This window comes from Ornithodoros turicata, chromosome 5, assembly GCF_037126465.1.
Source record: "Ornithodoros turicata isolate Travis chromosome 5, ASM3712646v1, whole genome shotgun sequence".
Classification (NCBI taxonomy): domain Eukaryota; kingdom Metazoa; phylum Arthropoda; class Arachnida; order Ixodida; family Argasidae; genus Ornithodoros; species Ornithodoros turicata.
In genome coordinates this window covers 56767151-56780640 of record NC_088205.1, presented here as the reverse complement: position 1 = coordinate 56780640, position 13490 = coordinate 56767151, and the positions used below count along the sequence as shown (strand labels likewise).

The following is a 13490-nucleotide window of genomic DNA, read 5'->3' as shown; positions in this document are numbered from 1 at the left end:
GTTTACATTGTGAATTTCAGCAAGCGTATACGACGAGGGGAGTCAAGTCCTGTAGATCACATAAACAAAAGTGCAGAAACCGACACTGAAGATTTTTTGTTTAAGTCTAATTGATACAAGCTTTGGCGTGGAGGACCATGCTTCTTCAGGTACAAAGTGGAGTGGGGAAACGCATAAGTATATATAGTATAGACACATACACATGACTAAACACAATATAGTACAAAGATGGGGGGGGGAGAGGAAAGATGGTGCCACATGTCTGTGTAGTACGAATTGCTGGACAGACGGATAAGTGCTGACCTCTAACAGTTTGAGAAGAGTAAAGGGAGTTATTGTGAGCAAAGTATGATGGGCGCGCCAACCTGGTTTCGCGGAAAGAGGGGTCCACGAGTGCGGGAAACGAGTGGCCAAGAATGGACAAAAGGGGAGGTTATGGATTATATAACTGAGGGCTCCACGGTGACTAAAGCAAAGACCATAGAATAGTACACAAATAAATATACAGTCGCCGACCGATTATTCGGACTCATTCGCGCAACGGCCGCGGGTCCCATAGAGATGACGTATAAGAACGTCCAAAATTTCGGACGTCGTGCAGCTCCGTCGCTCGATATTTCGGACTCTGTTTGCCCAACCCGCAAATTTCTCTCATGGGGTGACGGAAAACATTGGTATCATTTGAAATTCGTATCAAAAGAAATCAACCAACTAGAATATTGAAGAAAAAAAAACGCAGTGATGATTGTTGAATTTCCATTCCTCTGAGTAGAAGAGGTCTGTCGTAGCCCTTTTGCGTCTTCGTTTTTGGCCAACGGCCCAGTACGTGCTGTCCGCCCGCGAGTCGCGCGATAGCGCTGTAAAGCGAGCTTCACCTAAAGCACGCATGCGTTAGGTGAAGCCGACTTGTGGACTTGATGACGGCGGTGCCTCTGTCAGTGTACTGACAGTGACGAAATGTCGCTTCGGGAAAGAGAAGCTGATGTTATCAGGCAAAGTGGAAGCGAGTTAGGAAAGCATCGACAAATTTTTCCAGCCTACTAGGGCTTAGTAAAGTTTATTTTGAAGCAAAATTCGTTTTTTCGGACTGCTCGATTATTATTATTATTATTCGGACTTGCACGACCCCCGCCGAGTCCGAAAAATCGGACGGCGACTGTAGATATAGAGCTTATAAAATTACATCAGCTGGTATAACGAGCCAGGACTAAGATTCAGGTCATTTGGTGTTAGGCACTTGAATTGAGAAATTAAGTAAGACTTTCTATTTCCTGTACTTTTTTCAGAAACTGCACATATTTCCATCTGTTACTGAACATAACTCTCAAAGTTGGCAGCCTGCAATGCCTCCAGTATAGTGTTGACCATGAGCTCACAAAATTTGCAGACTTTAGTATATTGTAAACAGTGTATAGCATGCTTCACGTAACGCTCGATCGTAACGAGAAGAAGCCGACTTGCATAATGGATCCCCACACCAAAAGGACAATGGCAGTACCGTAAAGTAGGCTTCACCTAACTCTTGGATGTAATGAGGCGAAGCCCACTTGCAGAATGGCGATAACGAAACCTCACTACAGTACCATTCAAAAAATATTCGTAAATTTCGAATACTGAAAATAGGTTGCGAATAGCATTCGAATAGCATCAGATATTCGTTTCATATTTGAAATTTCGAATATTCACACAGTTCTAGCGATTTTGCTTGCGACTCGTGTGCATCGGCGACAAAGCTTTGAGGCACACGCGTAGATTTTCACCGTGAAATGAAAGAAGCGCTGAACATGAACGTCGTAGAAACAATAACGCGTGATGAGCACAGCCATACAACAACGTCGAGGATCGCTGTTTTACTGCGCTAATGAATGAGGCTGTTCCAAACTATGTATTACCGTCAGGAACGTTGCACGTGAGTGCACAGTGCAGTGGAACCGTGTTGTTTCTCGCCTACACGACAAATGCGGAAGGCATTGTCAGTGCAAGAAAAGAGCACTTGCCACCTTCATTTTCCTTCTCAGATGTTCTCATCACGAAACCTTCCCACATTCTGAACATGTCATTGTCTTTTGCTCCCATTCTGTCTGTTTCACCAGTACTTACAATGTCAACACAGGTATTCACTGTTCATGAAGATGTTTGAAGTGCAAGTTGTTTTATGGTTTTCAGCTTGCCTTTCAGCTTGCAATTTCATTGTAAAAATAATTTTACAATGAAATTTTATTAATTTTACTGTACATGTGCATATAGGCATGATTGCCCTATGCTAAGCCAATACATATTCCTTATTAGCACTTGGGGCATTTTTCTAAGGATCAGCAGAACACAACTGTGACCATGCATGTTTTTGGGGATTAATTGTTACTCTCAGAAGTCTTTATCCTATGATGTGATATTCGATTTGATATTCGAAGGACATAATAATTGGGGGTTTACGTCGCGAGACAACTGAGATATATTCGATATATTTTGCAGATATTTGTATTCGATTCGTATTCGAAAATTTCAATATTCGCACACCTCTAGTTTTGTGGTTAAAACACATAAACAAAATACAGAAGCCGACACTGAAGATCTTTTTTATCTTCAGCGTCGGCTTCTGTATTTTGTTTATGTGATCTACAGGACTTGACTCCCCTCTTCGTATACGCTTCTGGTTAAAGCACACAAAAAAGACTGCGTGTTAACACTACCACCCTTTGGCTTATTTTATTAGATTTAAGTACTTAAGTATATGGGAGTAGCAGATGCACATGTAATTATTTGTACACTTTTCCATGTTACTACATCAATGATGAGCCCCTTGCTAACACAGAACAAGGTAGTATACCTGTTCTGGGGAATCACAAATAAATGAAAAGTAATTGCACAAATATGGCTTGAGTAATGAAGCTCAGCTCATTACCTTTTTTATATTACTTTTTCCTCATTTATTACCTCTTTTCTAGCATTCCTTTTCTTTTCTTTTTTCTTATGACAATGCTAGTAATGCGTTCCCCTCATTCTACCACGTAGTCAGTCTAGTACACAGCATCCAAGGCTTCCCTGTGAAACATTGCTGGCACACGGGTCATTATAACTAAGGCCTGACTTTTTTCAAGTTATATTTTTCAGCAACATCGGGGGTAAATATCGGGTTATAGTTTGCTGCAATAATTCGGGTGTAATCGAGTCGAACCGAATCTGATTCAACCAGTTCTGGTTGAATTCAATTGCATCAGGCGTAAATCTTTGGTTTACTCAGCATAATACATACGACACACCGGTAGACATAGCGTACCAATATTTAGTCCATGCATCTCAGAGACAGCAGGGTCTCTGTTTTGACAGTTTGCACGGGCATATCTATGCATTTACAACAGTTTCCAAAGTTCTGTGTTAGTTGTGATGACTTCGGATCCCCTGGTCCAGCAGTTTTCGGGGAAATATCAGGTTAAACTGGTTATCTTTTGGTTAAATAAATAGTAAAATTTAAGTTAAATAATAAAAGGTTATCTTTTGCTGATTGGAATCGGGGGGTAAATATTGGGTAAATCGGGGTATAATCCTAAAAAGTCGGGCCCTAATTATAACCTGACTTAAGTCTTAATCTTAACATAAGAACAATTTTTTTTTTCTCACCTGAAAGACTCGTGACCAGGTGTGTCAATGATGAGCAGTCCAGGAATCTTGAACTGAATGTCAGGGAACTAACATAGAAAAAAGTATTATAATAAGGCACCAACTTGGACAGATTTCATGTTCTATAGTGCATTACTCATACAGCTACAAATGAAAAATAAATAAAAAAACAGAAGAGGAAAAATGAGAAAAGCTTCGAAGCTGAACACTGCTAAAAGTTGCCCTCTGTGTGTGCTGTATCACTTCTGTCCTCACCCTAAAGTTCTTAGGGCTCCCAAATACAACTACAGCATGGCACCACTATTGATTGGTGAACATAAATGAACACACATGAACCAAATGATTACCATAGGTAGTAGCATATGCTTAGTGCTTTTAACACAAATATGCTTACGTCTTTAGTCATCTTGCATTGTTCCTTTATGGCATCTAGAGGCACCATAGTTGCACCAATCTGCTGCGTGATTCCACCAGCTTCACTGTCTTGTACGTGAGTGTGTCGAATCTGTCATAAAGAGCAGATCCATCACGTCAGGGCCGCTGTTACAATAAACCTGTTATGGTACACTTTGTTGGAACAAGAAAAGGCTGTCCAACCAGGAACTCACAGTGTCGAGAATTTTTGTCTTTCCGGTGTCGACATGTCCGAGGACACAGATAACTGGAGACCGAAGGTTGTCCACCGACCGCTGTTTCTCTGCCTCTTCTCTTTGTTTCTATGGAAACGTCGAGCACGAGAGAGTTACAGAAATGTTGCGGATACGTATTGCGTTGCCCCAAGCTGAACAGAAAATTGGTGCAACACTGAGAATGCACCCACATAATAGGAATACTTGCAACTGAGCATTAGAGAAAGGCTGAGCATAGTACAGTACTAATCCACCAAGTTCCTTTTCAACTAAAAGTAATGTATACTTTCCCAGCTGCATATGGTATGCTCAGATTTATGCAACAAAGCCTTGACTATGCCCATGCATCCCTAAGACCAATGTAATGTAAGTAAATTTTTTATCGAAATGCTTTTAGACTGTCATATTGCAAGTTGTGTGCATTTATACCCACATGTAGCATACCTAGAGCCCAATGCATCCTTTTGTTTCCACCTGAAAGTCTGCTTATTCGCATGATATTACCAGAATTCGCCCTGTTTTACAGGTTCTAACATAAACCCTAATTTTTTTCCCCAGCCTAAAAAAATATATATAAAGTAAAAAAGAACTAGTGTTGCACATAGAATACTACAGTAAAACTTCGTTAATTAAAAGTCACAGACAGCAAAAAAATTTGAATTAAGCGAACCCAGACAAGCTGACTAGAATCTATTTTTATCGGGCATGTGGAAGGGTGCAGAAAATGATCTGCCGCGCACAGTAACTGGCATCGAAAGTAACTGTTCACTCAAGGCGGCATAGGTCAGGACCATCAAGTTGCTGCATGTACCGTTCACTTCCACAAAGCTGCGCACAACACTTATCGAAACAAACACTTCTGGAAACACTGAAACGCGGGTTGTTCATCATGACAGTTCTCGACTGTGTCATCGACCGTTTTCAGCATGGTCAGTCGTATTACAGTTTGTGTTGAGTATGTCCGTAACAGTTGCAGCACAGGTTTGGTGATTCCCTTCCAGTCAACCGTACTCTGAAGTAACTGTACTCTCGAATGACTTGAGACGTTCTTCACAGCTATCAGCGCCAGCGTCGACATGTACTGCATCTTGTTGCCACAACTTCTCAGGAGACAGAGGACGCTAAGTTGATATGCAGGGTGCATTTTTGAACACATTGCATCCTCTCCAGCATCAATGATCGCTACCTCTTCTTATTGTGAGAGACTTGTACATCGGCATGGTGTTATGCCGCACCGTCGCAGCATTATTTTATGATAACTTGTGCCCTGCCACCAAGTACCTGGCATCCTCGACCGGGTTTGAACCTGCAACCTTGGAATCAGTAGGCGAATATGTTGCCAACTGAGCCATTGGGTCCCGTCCTTACTATATTTAATTAGGGCAGTATTGCACATGCTTGTGCTGTAAAGCAGTTCAAATGCTTACTGGCAACCAAGGGTGAGCACCAGGCCCCAACTAGTTTGGGGCTAACATCTCGATTTTTTTTCTTCTTCTTTTACCAATCAATCTATCAACCAGGGGTGAAAATAAAGTTTCCAATTGTAACGCGGTTTTGTAAGTGTCAATTTTTGCTCAAAAGTTTTGCATGCTCTTAAATTTTGCCAATTTTTCAATTCGTGAAAATTAGGGGCGCGCGAACAGGCTTTTACAGTACTGCGTAAATGCGCAACACTAAAGGAATTATTCTACAGAGTGTACACGGGATATCAATGTGGAGACTTTGTGATGAAATATAGTGATACGTATACAAACACCTCCCCCTTAGCAGGAGCATAGGAAATCTGACTTGCCTTTTTGTTTTTTAATGGACACATTTGGGTAAATATTCCCACTAACTTGGAAGCGTATAATGTTGGGTTAGTTTGTACATACCTATTGAAGGACTTAGGGCAGGTAACACAGGACACAAGATAGAGCAGACAAAGGATGGGCGCTCGTCCTGCCTTTGTCTGCTCCATCTTGAGTTCTGAGTTTCCTGCTCTAAGTCCTTCAAAATTCCCACTAGCCATTATCTCGAGACATTTATTACTCTTCTAGCTTATTGCATGCTAGCGAATTGTAGCGTAATGGATTTCCAGAGAGTTTTCTTCTTTTCTAATGCGATAGCATTATTGAGCTACCCCCTTGGAAATTCATGTGATCTGCGCCGAAAACACAGCTAGGACAATAGATGGCGCCACGGGAACTGTGAGCGCAGAAGCATTTATGGCAGGGTATTCAACGTAACTCCTCTCCTTCCTCCGTGCGGAGGGTAGCTTAAGAACCCGCTGGCTGCACCCCATATAGTTTCAGATAGTGTGACTGTACGACAGCGAAACGAGGAGCGCCTAGTAAAGCTATATAGCATCAGACGTGTTTGCTAGGTGAGGTTATCACGAGGCAGCTGCGGACATGGGAATGCTACATTATATATTACATCTTGCAAGCGAGTCTGCCAAGGCGGGAGAGTGACGTCTTGCTTTGTCATGACGTGGGCTGGCTGACACGAACAAACAGTCTTTTCGGACTTCCCATGTTTGTGGCCGCTGCCTATGTGTTGCAGTAAATCCAGTTGGGCCTGTCGTCATCCCCACAGGTTTCATGTGAACGCTTCAGATCATTAAAATCAATGGCTCTCGAAATACACAGCAAAAAGATTTAGTGTGATTTATGCATCGTTCACCCTAGGTGCCTGCCACCAGCAATGGCACGACAATCGACTTTGAGTTTGATTGTGAACTTGGCACACTGAAATGTACCGATTCTGTTTGCAAGAGGACTGAACATGCTGAACTGCGCGGATTACATAATGTATTTCAGCACTCATAAGTCGTTACTATGCATACGCTAAACCAGTGTACACAATGAAGAAGAAACAAACAAGACCGGCTTCAACAAAAAAGTTTGCCTCTGATTCAGGTCAGTGGACATTATTTCTTCACGCCAAACCCCACAGCGCATTAACCTCTACTATAGCATACTAAGCACCTCTACAAAGCACTACATCATAACTCATTGTAGTTCTGCTCCTACATTTGACCCATATCTGCAAGCCATTACATGCAATTCAAAATTATCCCCGCATTTTCTGAGCAGTTCAACGATTGCTATTTTTTTTATCATCTCACCTGCAGTCTCTGCAACACTCTCTCTCTACTATGAATGTTGTCATCCTCACTTTCTTCACTTTCAGACTCTGACTCTTCTGAGGATTCAGACTCTGATTCTGAAGCCTCTTCCTTCTTTGCTGCCTTTTTGGGTGCTGGCTTGGCTGGACCCTTGGCTGGTCCCTTGGCTGCCGCTTTAGCTGGTGGTGGAGTAGCCTTCTTCTCGGAGCCTTCCTCATCTTCCTCCTCCTCTGAGGAAGTTGCATCCCAGGCATCCTTCACACCCTCCTCCTCTTCTTCTTCTTCTGCAGCATCTTCCATGACTTCATCGTGTTGGTCACCAACAGCAGGCTCATCATCCTGTTTGGGTTCCAAGATCTCTACCTCCACCTGGCGGACCTCATCTGGCGACCCTGTGGACAAACCAATTGGGCTTAGCAACAGGGTTACACGTTTTCGGGTGTGAAACTTGGAGTGCTAATTCTTAATTCTATATTTGACGTGAAGTCAGGCGCTGCTCATGTGATCAGGTGCCATATCATATAAAAAGAAATTTGGTCAACACTGCGGAGGATCACATCCTACAATATGCTTGCACAAGAAAATGTACAGGTGGATAACCGAACCAAGCAAACTTCAGGGGAAACCCGAAAAATTTGTGAGTCCTCTTTATAGTACCAGGAAACGAAACAAGAAAAAGGTCATTACTTCAAAAATTCATGCGAAGTGAGATGCTTGAAATTAGTAGACACGCGTGCGACAGAAAGTTGGTCCATGCACATGTTTTTGTCTTTTTGCAAATGTCTTTCGCATAGGCCAAAAGACAGGTGATGCTTTCGGACGACCTGGACACTGACGTCCGCACGTGGATTTCTTGCGCCTGGTGGATACAGGGCACCTTTTCCGCTTATCGTTTACCGTGTGCCCGCACACACCAAAAGGGAGTGACCTCTGAAGAAAGGGGAGTCAAACAGTAAAGAATGCCCAGGCGAGCTGTGCCCTTTTTCCGGAATAATGCGAACACAGCACAAGCCAGAGGCAGAGGACATTATTACTTTTCCAGATAAGTGAATCGGAATGACCTAGGTCCTGGGAGATTGGTCCCTGCATTTGCTGTCTGGATAAGGATAACGAATTCCGGATAACCAAGACAAAATCCAATGGTAGTAGGTTCGTTTCCAGTAATGAAGTCTGAGTAATGAGTTTTCCAGATATCTGAACTGCGGATAAGCGAGACATGACTGTATATTGTTATGCTTGTACTGAATATATTGTTATATTGCATGTTATAAGGTGATGAAAAGATTTAAACTGTGAATTGACGAAGAGGCAAGCAAAACACTATAGCTGTACGAACAGCTAAATTTCTAAATTGAATCGAATACAAATATCTCACAAGCACTGTAAATCGAATTAGAATTGTTTATTTCAACTTCAAATAGAATTTGAATATTTCGAAAAAGCCCAACTGAAATATTTCTAATATCTCACTTTCAAAAATTTTGTAATTTAGTGTCTATTAGGGGAACTGCTGTTCCTAATGAGGGAGCCCACAGCTCTTCAGTCAGGAAAAAATATGATAAGAAAAAAAAACGAAAAGACCAGCGACTTCAGATATTGAAACGTACATTACATCACTGGGATCTGAATCCATTCATTTCGTAATGCAGTACAAAATATTGGATGCCAGAGCACGTTCTCCTGTACTTATAGCGTTCGTGTGACTGTCCCAAAAACCATGCAGGTTTGAAGCGAGATGACTACTAATTAATCAGCAAGTCTTACGGGGAATGGTTCGAATTACTGGACGTGGAAATACACTGGTTTATGTATTCGTATACCCTCACATTTCAGGGTGCCAACAGGTTTGTCAGAAAAATTCTAAAGTGCAAATTTTTTGTCTGAATTATCGATCAGCGACTGTATTAGAATGAACACTTGTCATGTTCACTATAAATGATGTGAACAGGCAAGCTCCCGTGCGCATAGTGCGCATCACTCGTACTTGCGCTGGAAACTGCACTCCATGAATCGGCTGCCTCCCTCTGCTGCATCCCAAGTGGAAATTGCAAACTGCCAACCATCGGCCAGTGGTCGGTTTTTGGCCGGCAAGCGACTTAGTCGGCCACTGCACCTTGGACCAACGTCAGTCTAATGTCGCTCACAGTGGTGGTTGGCGAACAACGTTGGGCTGAGAATGTTGTGCGACATGTTGCGGACGTGCTATTGAGAGTTTGACATAATAAAGGCGGGCCGATGTCAGCCCTGCGCTGCAAACGAACTCTAAAACAACGCAGCAGCTACTCGAAACAAAACAGAAAGAAAAGACGCTATGTCTTTGTAGTTCTCCGAATTGAACGTATCTGAGTAAATTTCTTCCGCTTGCAAAATTATTTCGAGACGAGATGAAGGTTACCTGCCGATCGCCCTCGGTAGCTCAATCGGTAGCGAGCTGCCTTGCTGAGCTGAACATCGTGGCTTCGACCCTGGTTGGGGATAGTAGCAGTATGTTCTTTGAGTACCCTCCGAGCACCCTGTGTCTGTGGTCTCGATTGCACGCTGGTAGAAATTACCTGCAGTCCTGCACTCTGGTGCGTACCACATCTAGCTACACAAGTGCTGTCTAACCCGTCTTACTTGTGAATCTACTTCCAGTGATTAGCAATAGTGACTCAGTTTTGTGACACCCAAACAGATAGCTTTTTTTTGTTATTATTGTTGTGTAGCGATTGTATGCTTCTATGACCAGGGTTCCCGGTTTTCGGTGCTTAATTTTTCAGAGATTTGGTGGGAGAAATCGGTGGCCATTCCACTTACCAGGAATCAGTGTCTTTGGGTGGTAATATTTTGACATGTGAAGACACCCGGTGGGAACTGGACGACTTATATTCGAACTGGGGATTGCGACGACAATCGGTGAATAATTATTCCCACTAAACTTGTAAAAAATTTACCAGCATATGTTTATCGGTGCTTTTCAGCAAGTACCGAAAAACCGGCAACCCTATCTATAACTGACACTGAGGGAATGCAACAGCATGGCATCAGAAAAAAATCTGGAACCCGAGAAAAGGATAGTCCTCTGTCCTTTTCCCGGGTTCCAAATTTTTTTCACCATGTACCAGCTGGCCTGCACCCTTGCCCTTTTGCCATGGCATCAGAAGCTGCATGGTACTGCACTGCTATAGGATTAGAGTACTGCATAACCATAGGCCCTGCTCTTGTTACGAGCGGTCCATAGTTGGCCCATCATTGCAGTTAATCGGTGGGCTGCCATCAAACAGACTAAGGGACAGCCACTGCCCAGCCTTGGTTCTACACTGGCCCTGTGTTGGCCCCATATCTTATAGGTCGGTCTGCTACATTGGTCCAAAGTTTGGCGGTATTAAGTCGGGACAAGTAAGGCCAATGTCAATCCCCAAGCTTGGCCCAACCTTTTTTTGCAAGCACAATCCAATGACTTTCAGGTCAGAAGCATATGTCGGCCCGGCACTTTGCAGTGTTTCTCCTCTCTGACGTTGTTTTCCCCCTTGGGATCTCCCTCTCCAGGTACACCGGCACGGGCAATGCAAACCCTATCAGTTGTGATTACCATAGACGACGACCTTTTGCCTTGCAAACAAAGTGTGGTTGAGGTGAGAGACAGAATAAAAGCATCACAAAAAAGAGCATGCACACTTTTTGATTGTTTTTTTTTACCTTTGGGCATGCGTTAGGGACACAGTAAATGCTGCTTTGGGCATTTTCCTTTCGTCGTATAGAGATACTGTCTTGAAATGCAAATTGTAGCAGCCGTTAAAGTGCAATGTTCCCAAGTCAGCCTGACTATACTGTATTACGAATTTCGTTCTATCACTTATCGCTGTAATGATGTTTGACTATATTTCAGGGGGAATCAGACTGCACCAAACACGATCAGGCCTCACACACATACACACTGCTGTACCGCACCTTGCTTTTCCTCTTCTTCTGGCTTCTTCTTTTTTCTTCGGTCCATGGTTCTCGTTACCTTCTGCCTCTTTTCACCGATCTGGGGAACCTCAATACCTGCAACAAACAGAAAACCAGAAAAAGGCGTTCATTATTCCTCCTCATTCCCAGTTTCACTAAAATAATTTTTGTTAGTTCTAACATAGTGTAGTCCTCTTAATTCAAAATCTCTTAATTTGAACTTCCAGATGATCCGAAATGATGCTCAGTACCCATCAAAGTTATATGTGTATCGATGGGGGAAAATCTCCGGTAATTCGAACATGCCCGGTTGCACCCAGCTATGCATCGGGCAAGAAGAGCCCGTCCGTGTGCCGGCAAGGGTGCTGCTGGCATGTCAGGGATGTGTTACTTATCACCGTTGTAAGACCATTACTTATAAAATCAATATTTGTACCATAGGAAAGAGGAATAAGGAATGAATCATCGTAATGATGTGTGTGAACGCACGGAACGATGTCGTTCGCTTGTGGTCGGTAAAGCAAGTAACCCTCGCTGTTTTGAGGGGATCCAGACCCTTCCTGCTGACAACACAGCCAACAAAAAGACGTGGGTGACAGCCGACATGTTCTAGAATTTGGTTGGCTATATTTGCGTTTGCAGGGTTTGCCTGCGGGTTGTATCAACAATGCAAACAGTGCTGACTGAGTCACGGCCGAAGGAATGCAACCACGTAGAACAGATTATTTTCTACCCTGAGATGTTTGACGCTTGCTTGTACACGAGATGGTAGGGGACTGCACACAGTGCAAAGTACTTCATGCCTGTATAAGTGGCAGAGTTTGTACTTTAGCAAGCTAGGTTCTTGGGTTTTACCCCAAAGTGATGATGATGCAAATCGTGTGTAAAAACTGGTTTTACCATGCTTAACCCTAAAACTCAAAGGTCTATATATCAACACTACAGATCACTACAAACTCATTTTTCTTCACTTGTGCCATTCCAGGAACTGCATTAAGAAATATCCAAGGGCACATTGGCAATGTATGCCAATACATCAATAGCATCTTGATTTGAGTCAGCAACGCATCAAATAGGCATTTATTGAACTATGACACAGCAGTAAGTAAAGCTGGCCAAATCAAGATGACACTGCAAGGAGTGCATGAAGGAGTGTACCATGTCGGTCTTTGTCCCCATGAAAACGCTTGTCCCCGTGTGCAATGGTAGCCACAGAAACCAGTTGCAAGAACTGTACTGCTTTTGTGCAGTGAAGCAGACACACATTGACAGGACGTTGAACACACTGACTATTTTGAACAAAGTATCTGGGAAAGAATGTGAATTTTTGTCTTTGAAGAAAGAATTGAATTGCTCAACAATCCCAACAGTTTCTACAGCTGAGATCTGAGAAACATTTCAGTGGCTGCACACTGGCAACTTTGGGTGCTGTACGCGTTGCAGCATGACCACATCATACAGTGAAATGTAGTTAATTTCAAGTCACATGAGCGGCAAAAAGTCTAATTAAGCAGGTTGTCAAATTAAGCGAAACGAGACAAGCTGACTAGAATCTACCTTTATTGAGCATGTAGAAGGGTGCAAAAGTGTTAAGAGTGCAGAAAATTACTTATCAGAATTATCCGCGCGTGGTAACTCTCGTAGAAAGCAACTGGTTGTTCAAGTTGGCATAGGTCAGGACCGTAGGTCGCTGCATGTACTGTTCACCTCCACAAAGTTGAGCAAAACATTCAACAAAAGTAATGCTTCTGAAAACGTCAGCACATGCATCTGGCGGTTCATTATTACCATTCTCAGCACGCTCATCCGTACTACAGTTTGTGTTAAAGGAGTACAGAGGGCCATCAAAGACGTCTAATGAAACTGTGTGTGTCATTTTACAGAATTGAGCAAAAGGTTTTGATGTGTGCAATTTGTTTCCCAGATAAAAACTCACATAAACATGGCTCCGCGCATTCACCCTTAACTCGCCACTCCGGATATAACGAGGAGGAGAAGGTATGATGCCACGTCACTGACGACGTTACAGGGGGAACTCGTTCTGGTTTGCAGGTCAGTGGGGGTAAGCACCCTGTCCCTTCGCCACTGTAAACCAGTTTTGCCAGTTCTCGTGGAGAATTGGGAATAGGAGGAGCGACCGAATCATTACCGAGCAAGGAGAAAGGTTTTTTTCAGAACCCCGAACAGCGGAGTAGCAGACGACA

General features: G+C 43.1%; 1 protein-coding gene across 1 annotated transcript in view; it reads right to left on the bottom strand.

Annotated features, from left to right (window-relative positions):
* The window catches only part of LOC135394486 (eukaryotic translation initiation factor 5B-like), a 61459-nt gene that overhangs the window by 22010 nt on the left and 25959 nt on the right, over positions 1 to 13490 (bottom strand). Inside the window, exons 9-13 of the mRNA XM_064625245.1 lie at positions 11287 to 11382; positions 7357 to 7748; positions 4227 to 4334; positions 4013 to 4123; positions 3619 to 3686 (exon numbers count right to left, since the gene is read on the bottom strand). Coding sequence (XP_064481315.1) covers positions 3619 to 3686; positions 4013 to 4123; positions 4227 to 4334; positions 7357 to 7748; positions 11287 to 11382 — 775 coding nt within the window. The remainder of the gene's footprint in view (positions 1 to 3618; positions 3687 to 4012; positions 4124 to 4226; positions 4335 to 7356; positions 7749 to 11286; positions 11383 to 13490) is intronic.